The sequence below is a fragment of the Dermochelys coriacea genome, chromosome 7, assembly GCF_009764565.3.
Source record: "Dermochelys coriacea isolate rDerCor1 chromosome 7, rDerCor1.pri.v4, whole genome shotgun sequence".
NCBI classification, from domain to species: domain Eukaryota; kingdom Metazoa; phylum Chordata; order Testudines; family Dermochelyidae; genus Dermochelys; species Dermochelys coriacea.
In genome coordinates this window covers 20,942,249-20,958,452 of record NC_050074.1, presented here as the reverse complement: position 1 = coordinate 20,958,452, position 16,204 = coordinate 20,942,249, and the positions used below count along the sequence as shown (strand labels likewise).

General features: G+C 43.1%; 1 protein-coding gene across 1 annotated transcript; it reads left to right on the top strand.

Annotated features, from left to right (window-relative positions):
* Nucleotides 1–46: 46 nt before the first annotated feature.
* Nucleotides 47–5,423, top strand: LSM3 (LSM3 homolog, U6 small nuclear RNA and mRNA degradation associated). Its single transcript, XM_038409266.2, has 4 exons — nt 47–181; nt 2,684–2,794; nt 4,557–4,652; nt 5,011–5,423. The coding sequence occupies exons 1-4, from the start codon at nt 161–163 to the stop codon at nt 5,089–5,091; spliced, it is 309 nt and encodes a 102-aa protein (XP_038265194.1). The 5' UTR covers nt 47–160; the 3' UTR covers nt 5,092–5,423.
* The last annotated feature ends 10,781 nt before the right edge of the window (nt 5,424–16,204 follow it).

Genomic DNA, 16,204 nt, shown 5'->3' with positions numbered 1-16,204 from the left:
CGTGGCGCCTCCCCCCCCCTCCCCGACGCAATGCGTGGCACCTCCCCCCCCTCCCCGACGCAATGCGTGGCGCCTCCCCCCTCCGTTCCTACTCGCCGGCGCCTCCCTGAGGGGTGGCGGATGCTCGCGAGAGGGGGCGGGGCTGGCTGGCGTTTGAAAGATGGCGGATGAAGTGGACCAGGTGAGCGACTCGCCCCCGTCTCCCTGTTTGGCGGGAGCCACGTTTGGGGCCCGCCCCCTTCCCAGCCTGGGCCCTTGTGTGGGGTCGAGCGAGGCTTTCCCCTTCCTCCAGAGGCCGGGTCCCCTCTCCTGGGGATCCCCCCTCAGTGGGGTCGCCCTCCCGCCTGGTCGCTGTTGTTACCAGCCCCCTCTCTTCCTCAGCTTCTCCCCTGCTCAGACAGTGCCGGGATGGTTAATGAATGAGGCTCACCCGGGGGGGGGTCCCCTCACTATTTGCTCTCCCCAGTGTCCCAGGTCTCAGGCCACCCCAGCTTGCCTCAGACGCTCACTGTCTAGCTGAGCTGCGGCCCGCCGGCAAAGAAACGCTGGATACAGCTCCCTGCACAGCGCTGGCCTCCAATCTTTTGATCCCCCAAATCGCTTTTTGAATGTAAGGGCAACCCAGGATCTACCCCGCCCCTTTCCCAAAGCCCTGCCCTGCTCACTCCATCCCGCCGTTTCTCCCTCGCTTGCTTTCCCCTACCCTCACTCACTTTCACCAGGCTGGGGCAGGGGGTTGGGAGGGGGTGTGGGCTCTGGGCTGAGGGGTTTGCAGTGTCGGAGGGGGCTCTGGGCTGGGGCAGGGAGCTGGGGTGCAGAAGGGGCTGTGGGGGTCTCGGAGTTGGGGTGCAGGAGGGGGCTCTGGGCTGGGGCAGAGATTTGGGGTGCAGGTTCGGAGAGGGAGTCAGGGTTGGGGTGCAGGAGGGGGTGTGGGGTGCTGGCTCTGAGAGGGGGCTTGGGGTGCAGAAAGGGGTACGGGGTGCTGTCTCTGGGAGGGGGCTGGGAGTTGGGGTGCTGCCTCCCACCAGGCAGCACTTACCTTGGGCATCTCCCAGTCGGTAGTGCAGTGAGGCTAAGGCAGGCTCCCTGGCCCCACGCCATTCCTGGAAGGGGGTCAATGTGCCCCTGGGGGAGGGGAGAGCACGTGGCTCTGTGCGTTGTCCCTCTCTGCAAGCACCACCCTAGCAGCTCCCATTGGCCATAGCTCCCCGCTCCTGGTCAGTGGGAGCTTCGGAGGTGGTGCTTGCAGGCAGAAGCGGTGTGTGGAGGGAAACACCCCCCATCCATGGGGCCCGCTGCAGCTGGAGATCGCTATCGACTGGGAGATTCTCTAGGATTGGTGACCACTGCTTCAGAGCATGCCTCCACCACTCTTCAGTCCTTGCTCAGCCAGTGGGGCTTGCTCAAGAATGATATGAGATGCTTCCTTTTTCCTGGATTAGTAAGCTAAGGCAGAACAGAAAAAGGATAGTTGCCTTCAACTACCTGAAGTGGGTGTTCCAAAGAGGATGGAGCTAGGCTGTTCTCAGTGGTGGCAGATGACAGAACAAGGAGCAATGGTCTCAAGTTGCAGTGTGGGAGGTCTAGGTTGGATATTAGGAAAAACAATTTCACTAGGAGGGTGGTGAAGCACTGGAATGGGTTACCTAGGGATGTGGTGGAATCTCCATCTTTAGAGGTTTTTAAGGCCTGGTTTGACAAAGCCCTGGCTGGGACGATTTAGTTGGTGTTGGTCCTTCTTTGAGCAGAGGGTTGGACTAGATGACCTCCTGAGGTTTCTTCTAGCCCTAATCCTCTATGATTCTATGACAGAGTGGAGGCATGACATATATAGCAGAAAGCTGCAGCCTTTGACATGAGGCAGACTGCATGTTCCCTATGGAGCAGCAAATCTTTAAACTCTCGCTATTGCATTTTACATCAGATTTTTTTTCCTTTATTTCAGTCTTTACTATGATCTTTGCTTTATTAAAAAATAAAAATCTAACTTGCATTGTTCTTTGTGGTCTTGGTGCCATTTCGGTGCTGTTTTATGTCTCCTGGAACCTCAGTATTGGCAGTGCTATTATCAAGCTTAAGAAATACATGGCTTTGTTTCCTACTTTTATTGCAATTTGTTTTGTCGAAAATGAAGCTGAAGGAATATAAAATACAGGATACTTACCCCGGAGACCCCAATGCATTATCTCTTTGCGGCAAGGACTTTTGTTCTGTTTGCACAATGCTTAGGACAGAGGGGTCCTGGTTCATGACTAGAGCTGCTAGGTGCTACAATAATACAAATAATAATTATCCACCAATGAGAACAGCATAGTCAGTGACAGTGTAAGCTTCTCTACATCCCCTGTCAAAATATCTCAGACCTGACTGTGCGAGCTCAACTTTGAGAGTGAAAGGCATATTTGGTTCCCTTTCTGTTCAGATTTCTGGCCTGTCACTAAGACTGCCAGTAAAGGGTACCAATTTTGATGGTAGTGCCTGTCCACTAGGAAGTGGACTGAAATTCATGTCACTTCATACCGGCCACCAAATGCTCATCTTATGGTAATGATTTTTGATTGCTACCAGCTTGGGCTGGATCAAATGACTGAAATGAAGGTGAAGGGTACTTTATCCTATCCCTGAGAGAGACTGCTTTTGAACATAAAAGTTATTGTGAAAACTGCTTTCTGGTTTTTTTTAGCAACAAACAACAAATACTGTAGAGGAGCCACTGGATCTGATCAGACTCAGTCTAGATGAACGAATCTATGTGAAAATGAGGAATGACCGAGAACTTCGAGGCAGATTACATGTAAGTGAAACACTATGGAAAGATTTAACAGTGGTGTACTTTTAACTATGAAACAGTAGATATAAAAGTCAAGGCAACTTGTACTCATAAAGGTTGGTTGCTTTGTGGCATTCAATTCAAGTTCATTTTTACGATCTATTTAAAGTGTGTAGAAGTTTCTTTTGTGCCTGACACATTTTCTGAGCACTTCTTGGTATCTGAGTATGGGTACCTGTAAAAGGTATAAATCCTTGTCTTTTATTCTGTTACCTTAGAATGACAAGGTGCTGGATTTTCTTTCCTGCCATTACCAGTTGTCTTTACAACATAATGGTTTAGGAAAAATCTAGTTTAAACTACTTTAGAGCAGTGTTGCTTAGTGGATAGAACACAGGACTAGAACTCAGCACACACCTGGGTTTGTTTCTTGCCTCTGCCACTGACCTCCTGAGTGACCTTGGGCAAGTCACTTCAGCTCTATATACTGCAGTTTCCCATCTGTAAAATAGGGATAATGATACCAACCTTTTTATAAAGCACTTTGAAATCTACCGATGCAAAGAGCTTTATAAAAAGTAGGTATTAAAACATTCTGTAAAAATTAATGGTATTTGGGCTCAGGCTGATATCCTACAGAAGTCTAAGCTGCATTCAAGTAACTTTCAGTGATAATGACATGTCCCTTACTCTCACAAGTTGATATCTGGCTTTTTGTCAGTCAAAGCATCCCTCCTGAATGCTGCAATGTGGTATAGTCCTCATCTTCAAAGTCCCAAATGGGCTATCCTTGAAATGACTTCAGCACCAGTATGGTTTATGGCATGTTGGTATAATGTGTTGAGAATGGTCATCTCTGATTAGGCCTTCTGAGTGCTATGCTAGGTTGACCCCAGATAGATCCAGTTTCAGTGGGCATACTGGAGGTTAGGGATGTAAAAGGTTAACCGGTAAGCATAGTCTTACCAGTTAACCGCTAACCTCAGCTGGTCTGAGCAGGGCTATCTGCGCTGCCCGCAGCAGCCCAAGCCATGTTGGCCAGATGGGCCCCAGCTGCTTAAATGGTTAACCGTTTAAATGACATATTTTTAAATCATTTAAATGGTTAACTTTTTTAACTGTATTCACATCCCTACTGGAGATGATTGTGTGGATTTTTACTGTTCATACATGACTAAATTAAGAGAGCCACTTTAAGGCCTTTGCCTAGGTTCTTTTATGACATCTTGAAAGCTTCAACGCACAGAAGTAAGGGTGGAAATACTACAACCTCCTATAATAGCCTTGCAACCCCACCCCCACAACCCATTTTGGGTTGAGACCCCCACAGTTACAACACCCTGAAATTTCAGTTTTAAATATCTAAAACCAATAAATTTATGATTTTAAAAATCCTATTACCATGAAATTCACCAGAATGGAACATGAATTTGGTAGGGCCCTATCTATATAACTTTAGTAATCTTAAACCTGTGCAACTATAATTTGGTAAAAGTATGTGACAGCTGAAACAACTATTTGAAAAAAAAATAATTTGTAAAAAGAAAACAGTTGTACTGTGTTCACTAGTGCAGGTGAAATTAACACTAATGTTAAAATACTGGTATATTTGACAGTCAAAGCAATTGATTATTCATGAGTCCAAGTTGAAATACACTAAGAAAAGGTACTTTCATTTTAGTTAGTTTGTATCTGAACTGCTTTGATCTACAAAGATTTAAACACTTTTTTGTTGTATGTGGTACAGATTATAAAGAAAATAATTTAAACTGGTCTCATTCCACAGGCTTATGATCAGCACTTAAATATGATTTTGGGTGATGTTGAAGAGACTGTGACAACAATAGAGATTGATGAGGAAACCTATGAAGAGATTTATAAAGTAAGGGTTTAAAAGTACTTGTGGTTGAGAAAAGAAAAACTAAAAGTACTTTCTAAATTAAATGTTTTATCTAATTAAACTTAAAATTGACAGATGAAAATTGATTTTTGCTAGCTAGATTTGAGCAGGACTTGATTTAAAGCAACTTCAGGCAAATTGTTATCAAAGTAAAAGCTACAGTAAACCTGCCTGCTAACTGTATTGCTCTTTTCAGTGTGTGGATAAGACTCTAAGTTGTATTTCCTCAAAACTTGCTTTTTATGAACTTTTGATATCTCTTTCTTTGAACATGAATTTAAAGCTGGTTACATTTCTCAGATGCATTGTGTAAATTACGCTTTCCTTTCCTTCCACTTAGTCTACCAAGAGGAATATTCCAATGCTCTTTGTCAGAGGTGACGGCGTTGTGCTTGTAGCTCCCCCATTGAGGGTTGGCTGAAACTACAAAGGATTTGCCCTGGTTGGAAGCTGCTCGCTTTGAGATAAGGCTCCTGTTCAGCTCACGCTTCTGTGTAAAACTCTGCATATTTTTATGTGATATTGTTGGTTTGTGGTTTGTTTTTTTTGTACCTGTTTGGCATGTGGATCATTGAAAATAACCCTCAAAAATGATGAAAGACAATGGTGTGAGACAGTTTAGTTTTCGAAGAGTAAATTTAAATGCTATAATACAGGTGTCTGCCAAATCAGTAAATTAATCTTTTCAGTTTTACAATCTTGGCAATTGCTGAGTTCTGATTTTTTTTTAATAAATATGGTTTATCTTTTGGATTTATTGATTTGTCATCAATTTTTGGTATATAAAAATAACCTCTTCAACATCCATCATATTTACAAGTTGCAACTTATTGTGGAATTAAGTGCACTTATAGTTATTTTATAGAAGAGGTTAATATTTTTTTATGTTGCCATTACATCTTTGTTTCCTCTAATTTGCAAGGGTTGCAGTTTGTACTGACTCTTTATACAGGGCACTGTTGTATCAGTCATACAGAGGTGGCTGTTTTGTGCTCAGTTTCTTAACATGTATCCTTGTGTATGCACATACCATTCATGATTTCTAAAGCGTGGAGTCTTCTGCTTTACACTGGGACAGTCCTAGTAACTATTATCCAAAATCAGTTTTGAAAGGATTGGTTGTCTGAATATCAACCATTTGTGTTGACCAATTTGTATAAGTAGTCACCAGTGTCTTGCAGTCTAATTGAAAGGTGTGATCCTGTTAGCTGAAGGAAACCTGCTTTCTTTAGACTCTTAAACCTAGCAAGCACTGACACATGGGAGTCATAGCATCTGTGTCTGAAATTGTGGCTTTGTTTAAGCCACAGTGCATAGCAGTTTCTGCAAGATCATTAATCCCCATCTGTAAAATGGGAATCATGATACCAACCAAATTGTAAAGCACTTTGAGATCTACTGTTGAAAAGGACTGTACGACAGCTAGGTATCTATGCAATTTATGAGTTATAAAAGGCCAGCTACCCGATTGGGGTATATTTCCCATTTCAATAAATTTCTCTGGGCTAGATTGAGGATGCTGGTTCTGTACTGGGCCTGTTTCTCAAATAGTGCATGTTTAGCATTTTAGTTTATAATATTTGCCAGCACAAGCTGCTGTTCTGAATAGCTTTTTCCTAGAAGTGAACATCCTTTCTGATCTACAGTACCCCTAGTTTGTGTGGCCAGAGTAATAAGAGCGCCGGATGTGTTAGACTCTACTTCTGGGTTTGTATTCTAAAAAGAGAAAATGCTGCCTTTTGTGCCAAGGATGGTCAAGAACCTCCAGGTTGCATCTGTTCTGTATGTTTCTGCTCCCCTCATTTCAAGAGAACCTGGGTAGAAAGCCAGTTATGGTTTCAGTGGAATATCTCAACTTAACTTTTCTGTATTTTTCATAATATGAGGAGCTCTGGTATGATTTTCCTACATTTACAGTGAGAGGTGTATCTTCAAGTATGTGAAATGGAAACAATACCTGAAACGAAATTCAAATTACTGCAGGTAACTACAATGCATTAATTATGCCATTTAAAAAATGTAGTCTTCTGTTGACAGCCGTAGAACTTTTAGAATGTAGTGCAAAGAACATGCTAGGTAGGCAAATTGTTCCAGTCCTCTCCACATGCAAGAATAGTTAATCTAAGAATAATGCTTTTGTGTTTAGGCACCTCATGTAGCCTTATATGCTCCCTTCTACTGAAAGGAAAGGGAGCAGAACAAGGTTGGGAGAAGAAGAAGGGAACCAGTGACTTTGTCGCAAGCTTCCCTCTCTATGCTGTGTTTGATTATTGCCTTGGAAGCTCTGCTGCTCTAAGTCAACTCTGTTGTGAGGTAAGGAGAGCAGCTGCCATGACTTACATTCATATCCATGCATGAGTTAATGCTGTTCAAGTTGCACTGACTCCCATTCACTACCTGTATTGTCTTTGATGAGGTGTAGGATGCCAGTGGCCCCAAAGTTCCTTCGGATGCCCTGCTCCCATGTGCAGTTGTGGAGAGCTCCTCTTATGAAAGAGGCTGCAGCTTTCTTTTACTACTGATCTACAGTAGAGGCAATATGCCCCATTTCCACTGTGGTTTTCAAACCTTTCCTGCAGGTGAACCTCATTCAGCACAGCAGACTAGGAAATGCTCATAACATGTAAACATCTAACCTTCCTCACTTAATGGCTTCTTCTGGTGCAGTGCAACTCAGCCTTATTATTGTTTGCTGCTGGTATTCAATGTGGTGTTTCAAAACAGGTGCAGCACTTCCTGCCAATTGGCCCCAAAAAGCCTCTACCCCACAGGATGGGTGTTAGGTTTACAACTGCTTCTTCCCCCATGACTGTTTGTCTGTGATTTTTCTGTGTAGATTAATTTGAAGCTGATCTTTGAATTTTAACTCACCCAAAACACTAGATGGCACTCTGTTCCCTCAGGTTTAAGCTTGATTCACCTTGCCTGATTTTATCAGTGATGTATATTTGAGCTTTGTCTATACTCCTCAAATTAGTCATTTGTTTTTAATTTAAAACTGCCATCAAATGTGATCCTAATTACTTATGCTGAGCAGGAGAGTTAGACATCCAAATATGTCTTGATATTTACATAGGCACAAATGACTTCAGGGGCAGAGTAAGTATAAAACAGTTTAGTACATGTGCCCTGCATTCACAGGCATAGTTTGACTTCTATATTTGGGGGGACAGCTCCAGTCAGGCCAATGGGACTGTGTGTGGGGGGAAAATTCCATGGCTGCCCAAGGTTTGCAGTTCGGAGCAGGGGGCAACGTCCCCTTCAGCCCCCTCCTTCCACCCCATGCCTGCATTATGACTGACTGGCTACTTTGCTAATAGCACCAGTGAAACAAGTACACCATTTAAAAAACAATTGTGGTGAACAGCTTAGCTTGAAGAACGGTGGCACAGAAAGCATGCATGTGCCAGTTGTGCCTATCGCCACCATTGACTTCAGTATTCTGTAGAGAACCAGCCTTGATGTGATTAAAGCTCAGCATTAGAAACAAGTTAAGCTTCTGAACGTACATATATCAAATTCTGTTTAAAACACAAACACTTGTTATTTCCAGTTACTATCACTGTATTGTTCTTTATTTTCTTTCTGAGCCAATGGAAATGGCTTGGATTGAATCTGGCTATTTGAAGGAGGAAGGACCAAACATTCAGTTTGTAACTCTTACCTACAGACAGATTGTATTGGCTATGTTTTGGTTCACCAGAGTTTCTCATTCTGTATCTAAGGTAGGCTCTACTTCCACACTATACTGTCAGAAATATAATTAAGGTGGAGAGGGGCTATGGGTAGGGTAACAGCATGCTAGCCGTCATCTTTTAAATATCCTTTCTCAAATATGGGTTAGATTACATGAGAGTTTGGGTGGGCTAAATCTGTTACCTCATTATCATCATGGCAGGATTGGTACTCCCTGCAAAGGAGAGATTTGGCTTGAATAGTAAGGGTATATAGTACAGGTGGGTTAATGTGCTGCAATGGCAGAGCTATGCAGGGACTCAGGCATAGAATAGCAGAGGAGAAATGTGCATGTCATCCACAACAGGGAAGTTTGCAAAGCACTTGGCTGCACAATGCTGTGCTCCAGGTTTCTAAAGAGGATGGTCTTTTTATATACTAAGCAAAAAGAATGGGAAAGGCAAATAGAAAGTTCAGATGAAAAATGATAATATATAAACCAAATTTTTATGCAAGATGAAGGGATGAAACAAAGATGAGTGAAAGGAAGGAACTAGATGATGTGGCCTGGAGAGGAAAACAAACTATTGAAGGAAAGAGGTGCAGTTACCTGCTTCTGAGGTAAATTTTGCATTGCTACCTAAATATGTTTGAATGAGAGAACGGCCCACTTTCAAAATTTGGGTCAGAACCACCTGGCCTTTTGGGAAAATGACTAACTGCCTCTGGGGGCAGAATAAGGTATTTCAGAAAATTCTGCCTAATCCTATGAAAAGATTTGGTGGGAATCACTTATTCAAATGAGCACTTTCTTTGGGGGCAAAATTCTCTTCTACTATCCACAGGACTTCTCTTGATTGCACCATGCATGGAAGATAATAGAATAGTGGAATCTAAACCTACTGTATGAATCATTAGGGGGAAGTTGACCTTTAGTGCATATAATGCTTTATAATCAATAATACACATTTGTATTGCAATTACTAAAATAGTTTAAACTTTAGAAAGAAAGCGTTAACATTTCTGGACCTCAAATGATAGTTTATTTCTGGAGATATATGAAATATTTTGCAGTGGGCAAGATCTTCAGCTGCAGTAAATTGGCATAGCACCACTGACTTCAGTGAAGATTTATCTGACTTTTGCAAGCTAAGGGTCTGGCCCTATAACTTTTATGTAGATATGCTATTGTATATTTTAGATTGTGAACTCTTTTGGGGTACAGAGCTCGTCTTTGTCTAATACCGGGTACAGCCCTAATGCTATATAAATAATAATTCTGCATCTCTAGTTTCTTATTAAATTTTAAAACTAATTGTTCATTATTATTATTATTTTATTATTATACGTTATTAATCTGACACCTTAGCAACAGAGTGCTTTACAAGCATAACTTCCTCCAATTGTAGCCAGTTGAATCATGTAATCCAACCCCTTGCCAATACAGGATTGCTCTTTACAATATGTTCTCTAATAATTGCCTAGTCCGCTTTTAAATGACTCAGCCAATGGGGCTTCCACCACTTCCTTGGGGATATTATTTATGGACTGATTGTAGTCACAGACTTAGCCAGTGGCAGCACATGGCTCCTCATTTAAAGGGACTCTATGGCAGCCCTGGTCTGTCCTGGTCTCCCAGTAGCAAGCCATTTCTCTCCAGCTGGTGCACCTTTGTCATAACACCCCACTGCTGTTAAGGGGTGAGGGAGGTGTTCTCTCGGTGGAGAATCTCTAATTTGGGATTGGGTGGGTGCAAAATCCTATAGCTGTCAAGGGTGCCGATGCATTAAGGGATCCTCCATCATTCACTGTCTAACAGACCTCACAACTGAGACACTTTCCTTGCTATTTTAAATTTTCCTTTGCTCTAATTTCATTTTATGAACTTCTTTGGGCAACAAAATCCCCACAAATGCCACACAAGTCATTACGCTAAATATGTTTGTGAGTGTATTGCTCAACACAAAATGCTTGTCTAAAATTTTGTCATGAGTCACTTATTGGCTTCCCCAATGCACTCTATGTAAATCACAGCGAACTTTGATAAAAACAGTTGTATGTGTTGGAACTGAGATTCTCTCCTTTATAAACTTTCTTAATTTAAAAGACTCATAATTCTGAGCATCAGCCTAATTGTAGCTGTGTACCCAGTCTTCCTCCAGACCTTCAAATTATGATTGTAGGGAAAAAACTTGAACCAGGGAAAGGGTGCACTAATTCTTGAGCTGCTGTTTAAATTATCTCTGCATTAGATGACTCTGATTTTGTCATGTTCATCCTTAACAATTAATTGCTATAATCATGTTTCTTCCTAACATCATAAAAGTGAGCATTTGTTTTTCTTTTCTTTACATAGCAGTGACACAGGTTAGGCACAATTAAAGGAACATGGTTTAATTTTTTTGCCTCAAATAATTCCTGTGGCTTCCATCTCAGGCTGTGGATCTTGCCGTCAGAAAGTCTGTGAAATGATTTGCTGTGTTCTAGATCGTCCACTTCCAGGACTTTAAAGTAAAATTGCTACCTTTTCCAGGTGTATAGATGTTGCATGCTTCTGATTAGCAGAAATCTGAGGACGAACTGAAGTGTTAACAAGTATGGAAGCTAATCTGATTTGTCTTAAATTAGATATGTTTATGATACATTCCTCCAGGGTAAATTTTAGTTGCCTGCTTAATTAAGGCAAGAGAGGAAGTTCTAGTGCAAACCAACAGAAGACACTAAATTAAAATTAAACAGTTCTTAACAGGGTCCTTATAATGTACTAGTTAGAGTAGCCATAAATCACTATTGCCCTCTGCTGGTGCAATTCAAACCTGCTCAAGTGTTATGTTGCTTTCTAATGGCTGCTCTACATATATGCTAAATGACTTAATACTGGTACCGGTAAATGGAAATTCTCCTTATGGCCAAATGGAAAGATTTGTAGCAATTACTTGTCCTGGCTTCGGTCCCCAAACCACATCTGTAAGCTTAAATGAAAACCATTGTGTCCTTTTCTTTCATGTGTGATAATGTGGGTGAGGCAATATTTTATTGGATCAACTGCTGCTGGTGAGAGAGACAAACTTTCGAGCTTATATATTTCAAGGGACCATTCAAGGTGAAGTAGTCTGCAAATACCTCTCCAATTGTAGGGGGGACAGTGGGGGGGGGGAGGTTGGGAGGGCAGGGGTAAGTGGATTATAGATTGTTGTAATAAGACATAAATCCTGTGTCTTCATTCAGTCCATGATTTTTAGTATCCAGTGTGGCAAGGCACCGCCTCTGCCTCAGCAGGTTCAGTGCTTCCCCCTTTGGCAGTGAGGGCCTGGGGTAAGTCAGCCTCCACTCTGGACAGTGTTTACTCTCCCACTTGGCAGTTTATTTCTCGGTATTCTCCAGAGAAGCCTGCGGTAGGCTTGAGGGAATGCCCCTCTGCCAAAAAAAAAAAACACACAAAAAAAACAAAAAGAAACCAATTCATAGAATCATAGAATATCAGGGTTGGAAGGGACCCCAGAAGGTCATCTAGTCCAACCCCCTGCTCAAAGCAGGACCAAGTCCCAGTTAAATCATCCCAGCCAGGGCTTTGTCAAGCCTGACCTTAAAAACCTCTAAGGAAGGAGATTCTACCACCTCCCTAGGTAACGCATTCCAGTGTTTCACCACCCTCTTAGTGAAAAAGTTTTTCCTAATATCCAATCTAAACCTCCCCCATTGCAACTTGAGACCATTACTCCTCGTTCTGTCATCTGCTACCATTGAGAACAGTCTAGAGCCATCCTCTTTGAAACCCCCTTTCAGGTAGTTGAAAGCAGCTATCAAATCCCCCCTCATTCTTCTCTTCTGCAGACTAAACAATCCCAGCTCCCTCAGCCTCTCCTCATAAGTCATGTGCTCTAGACCCCTAATCATTTTCGTTGCCCTTCGTTGTACTCTTTCCAATTTATCCACATCCTTCCTGTAGTGTGGGGCCCAAAACTGGACACAGTACTCCAGATGAGGCCTCACCAGTGTCGAATAGAGGGGAACGATCACGTCCCTCGATCTGCTCGCTATGCCCCTACTTATACATCCCAAAATGCCATTGGCCTTCTTGGCAACAAGGGCACACTGCTGACTCATTTCCAGCTTCTCGTCCACTGTCACCCCTAGGTCCTTTTCCGCAGAACTGCTGCCGAGCCATTCGGTCCCTAGTCTGTAGCGGTGCATTGGATTCTTCCATCCTAAGTGCAGGACCCTGCACTTATCCTTATTGAACCTCATTAGATTTCTTTTGGCCCAATCCTCCAATTTGTCTAGGTCCTTCTGTATCCTATCCCTCCCCTCCAGCGTATCTACCACTCCTCCCAGTTTAGTATCATCCGCAAATTTGCTGAGAGTGCAATCCACACCATCCTCCAGATCATTTATGAAGATATTGAACAAAACGGGCCCCAGGACCGACCCCTGGGGCACTCCACTTGACACCGGCTGCCAACTAGACATGGAGCCATTGATCACTACCCGTTGAGCCCGACAATCTAGCCAGCTTTCTACCCACCTTATAGTGCATTCATCCAGCCCATACTTCCTTAACTTGCTGACAAGAATGCTGTGGGAGACCGTGTCAAAAGCTTTGCTAAAGTCAAGAAACAATACATCCACTGCTTTCCCTTCATCCACAGAACCAGTAATCTCATCATAAAAGGCGATTAGATTAGTCAGGCATGACCTTCCCTTGGTGAATCCATGCTGACTGTTCCTGATCACTTTCCTCTCCTCTAAGTGCTTCAGGATTGATTCTTTGAGGACCTGCTCCATGATTTTTCCAGGGACTGAGGTGAGGCTGACCGGCCTGTAGTTCCCAGGATCCTCCTTCTTCCCTTTTTTAAAGATGGGCACTACATTAGCCTTTTTCCAGTCATCCGGAAAAATTCCAACTGAAGATGAGGGAAAATACCTTTTCTTCCCCTCACTCTGAGGGTGGGTGGCCTTGTTATTGGCTCTGGAGTGCCAGCCCTTCCCGTAGGCAGACAGTCTGTTTTGTAGCTTCCCCTATAAGGAAGAGAGCAGCCCTCCACCCTTGAGCAGCCTTTCTTCCTTATTGCTACTAGCCCCGCAGCAGCTTATCTCGCTATCCCCTTCTCTCACCTGAGGAAGAGTTTTTAAAGGTCTCAGGCAGCCCTTAATTGGACTCAGGAGTCCTGAATTGGCCTGAGGTAGCCCCTTCTCGGCTTATGGGGAAAAGGGCCTTTATCATTCTGGTGCTAATATATATGCCTTCCACCACCCTCTTATAGCTGCCCAGGCTGACTTTGTCACACTAGCATCTAGCCAAGTTATGAGTTTAAGCTTCCAAGCTCATCTTTTGAAGATATTGTGTAGGTCTCCTTTGAGGATGAGAATGAAAACTCAGATAGAGAGTGATCGCTGTATGAAAAGCATACACCTACAGGTGATATGGTGGTTATGTCTTTTATAATTTTTCTGTGCGAGTTCACTCGAGAGCATAGTGATTGTCTCTTTTCACCCACATAGTAGTTGTTCTCTTTCTACCGCTGGTGAACTGCAGCACAAAGAGATGAAGTGACTTGCCATAGGTCAGAGTCAATGTAGAAAGCAAAGATCTGCTGATTCCTGATCCAGTGCCTTATCCACTGGACCATGCTGCTGTGTCCGTTAGTATAAGGCAGCATCTTGTAATCTCTAATTTCTATTTGAAAAGGAGGCAAATCCTTCATCTTATTCAATACTAGTGATTCTTTTGTCTGATTAACACAGAAGAGCTTTTAAGAAAGTAAACAAAAACATTGAACTAATCTCTCTGGCTCTTTCTGTTGTAGCCAAAGGCTAGTAAGAGTGTTGTCAGCTGCAGCATACTCTGCAGCTGATGTAGTCATTCATTTGTGCTTCTCACTCTTCTGACTCATAAGCAGCCAAGGAGGGAGAGCAATCATAAGCATCAATAAGCACTTGACAAACATTTGCATATTGATCAAGTTTCTATGGACACTGCACTGATTTCAAAGAAGTGATGTCTGATGGAGTAGGAATCATGGGCGGCCTAGATCTATCACATTAAGCAAATCTTTGAAGCTCTATATAAACTATATACGTAAGAGACAGATGCTTTCTCAATCTGAACATAATGCTTACGCACCGAAATGCGATGCATGAGGCTGGTCTGACGTTCATGGTGCCCCAAGCAAAAGCAGGGCTCCAGTCCCCCAGTGTGGGGAAGGGAAGGAATTATGTAACAAGCTGCCTTCTTCTCGGATCCTATAGCTAAAGAAGAGATCAGCCAGTAGATTGCCTCCCCAGTCTTTCTGATACTGAAAGAGAAGATGAGGGAGTGAGAAGCGTCAGCTTTCTTTTAGCTGCTCTAAAGGGAGATGTGACAAGCCCCTGAGTTGCAGAACATGCATTGAACCAGCTCTCAGATTGCTTGGCTTGTACTTAAAAAGAAAAGGAGTACCGGTGGCACCTTAGAGACTAACAAATTTATTAGAGCATAAGCTTTCGTGAACTACAGCTCACTTCATCGGATGCATTTGGTGGAAAAAACAGAGGAGAGATTTATATACACACACACACAGAGAACATGAAACAATGGGTTTATCATACACACTGTCTACAGCCAAGCGCTACGATATAACCGCATTTGCTCCAACCCCTCAGACAGAGACAAACACCTACAAGATCTCTATCATGCATTCCTACAACTACAATACCCACCTGCTGAAGTGAAGAAACAGATTGACAGAGCCAGAAGAGTACCCAGAAGTCACCTACTACAGGACAGGCCCAACAAAGAAAACAACAGAACGCCACTAGCCACCACCTTCAGCCCCCAACTAAAACCTCTCCAACGCATCATCAAGGATCTACAACCTATCCTGAAGGACGAGCCATCACTCTCACAGATCTTGGGAGACAGACCAGTCCTTGCTTACAGACAGCCCCCCAATCTGAAGCAAATACTCACCAGCAACCACACACCACACAACAGAACCACTAACCCAGGAACCTATCCTTGCAACAAAGCCCGTTGCCAACTCTGTCCACATATCTATTTAGGGGATACCATCATAGGGCCTAATCACATCAGCCACACTATCAGAGGCTCGTTCACCTGCGCATCTACCAATGTGATATATGCCATCATGTGCCAGCAATGCCCCTCTGCCATCTACATTGGCCAAACTGGACAGTCTCTACGTAAAAGAATGAATGGACATAAATCAGACGTCAAGAATTATAACATTCAAAAACCAGTTGGAGAACACTTCAATCTCTCTGGTCACTCGATCACAGATCTTAGAGTGGCTATACTTCAACAAAAAAGCTTCAAAAACAGACTCCAACGAGAGACTGCTGAATTGGAATTAATTTGCAAACTGGATACAATTAACTTAGGCTTGAATAGAGACTGGGAATGGATGAGTCATTACACAAAGTAAAACTATTTCCCCCTGGTATTTCTCCCTCCCACCTCACCCCCCACTGTTCCTCTGATATTCTTGTTAACTGCTGGAATTAGCCTACCTTGCTTGTCACCATGAAAGGTTTTCCTCCTTTCCCCCCCCTGCTGCTGGTGATGGCTTATCTTAAGTGATCACTCTCCTTACAGTGTGTATGATAAACCCATTGTTTCATGTTCTCTGTGTGTGTGTATATAAATCTCTCCTCTGTTTTTTCCACCAAATGCATCCGATGAAGTGAGCTGTAGCTCACGAAAGCTTATGCTCTAATAAATTTGTTAGTCTCTAAGGTGCCACCGGTACTCCTTTTCTTTTTGCGAATACAGACTAACACGGCTGCTACTCTGAAACTTGTACTTAAAGTAGCCCTTCATAAGAATGGCCCTACTGGGTCAGACCAAAGGTCCATCTAGC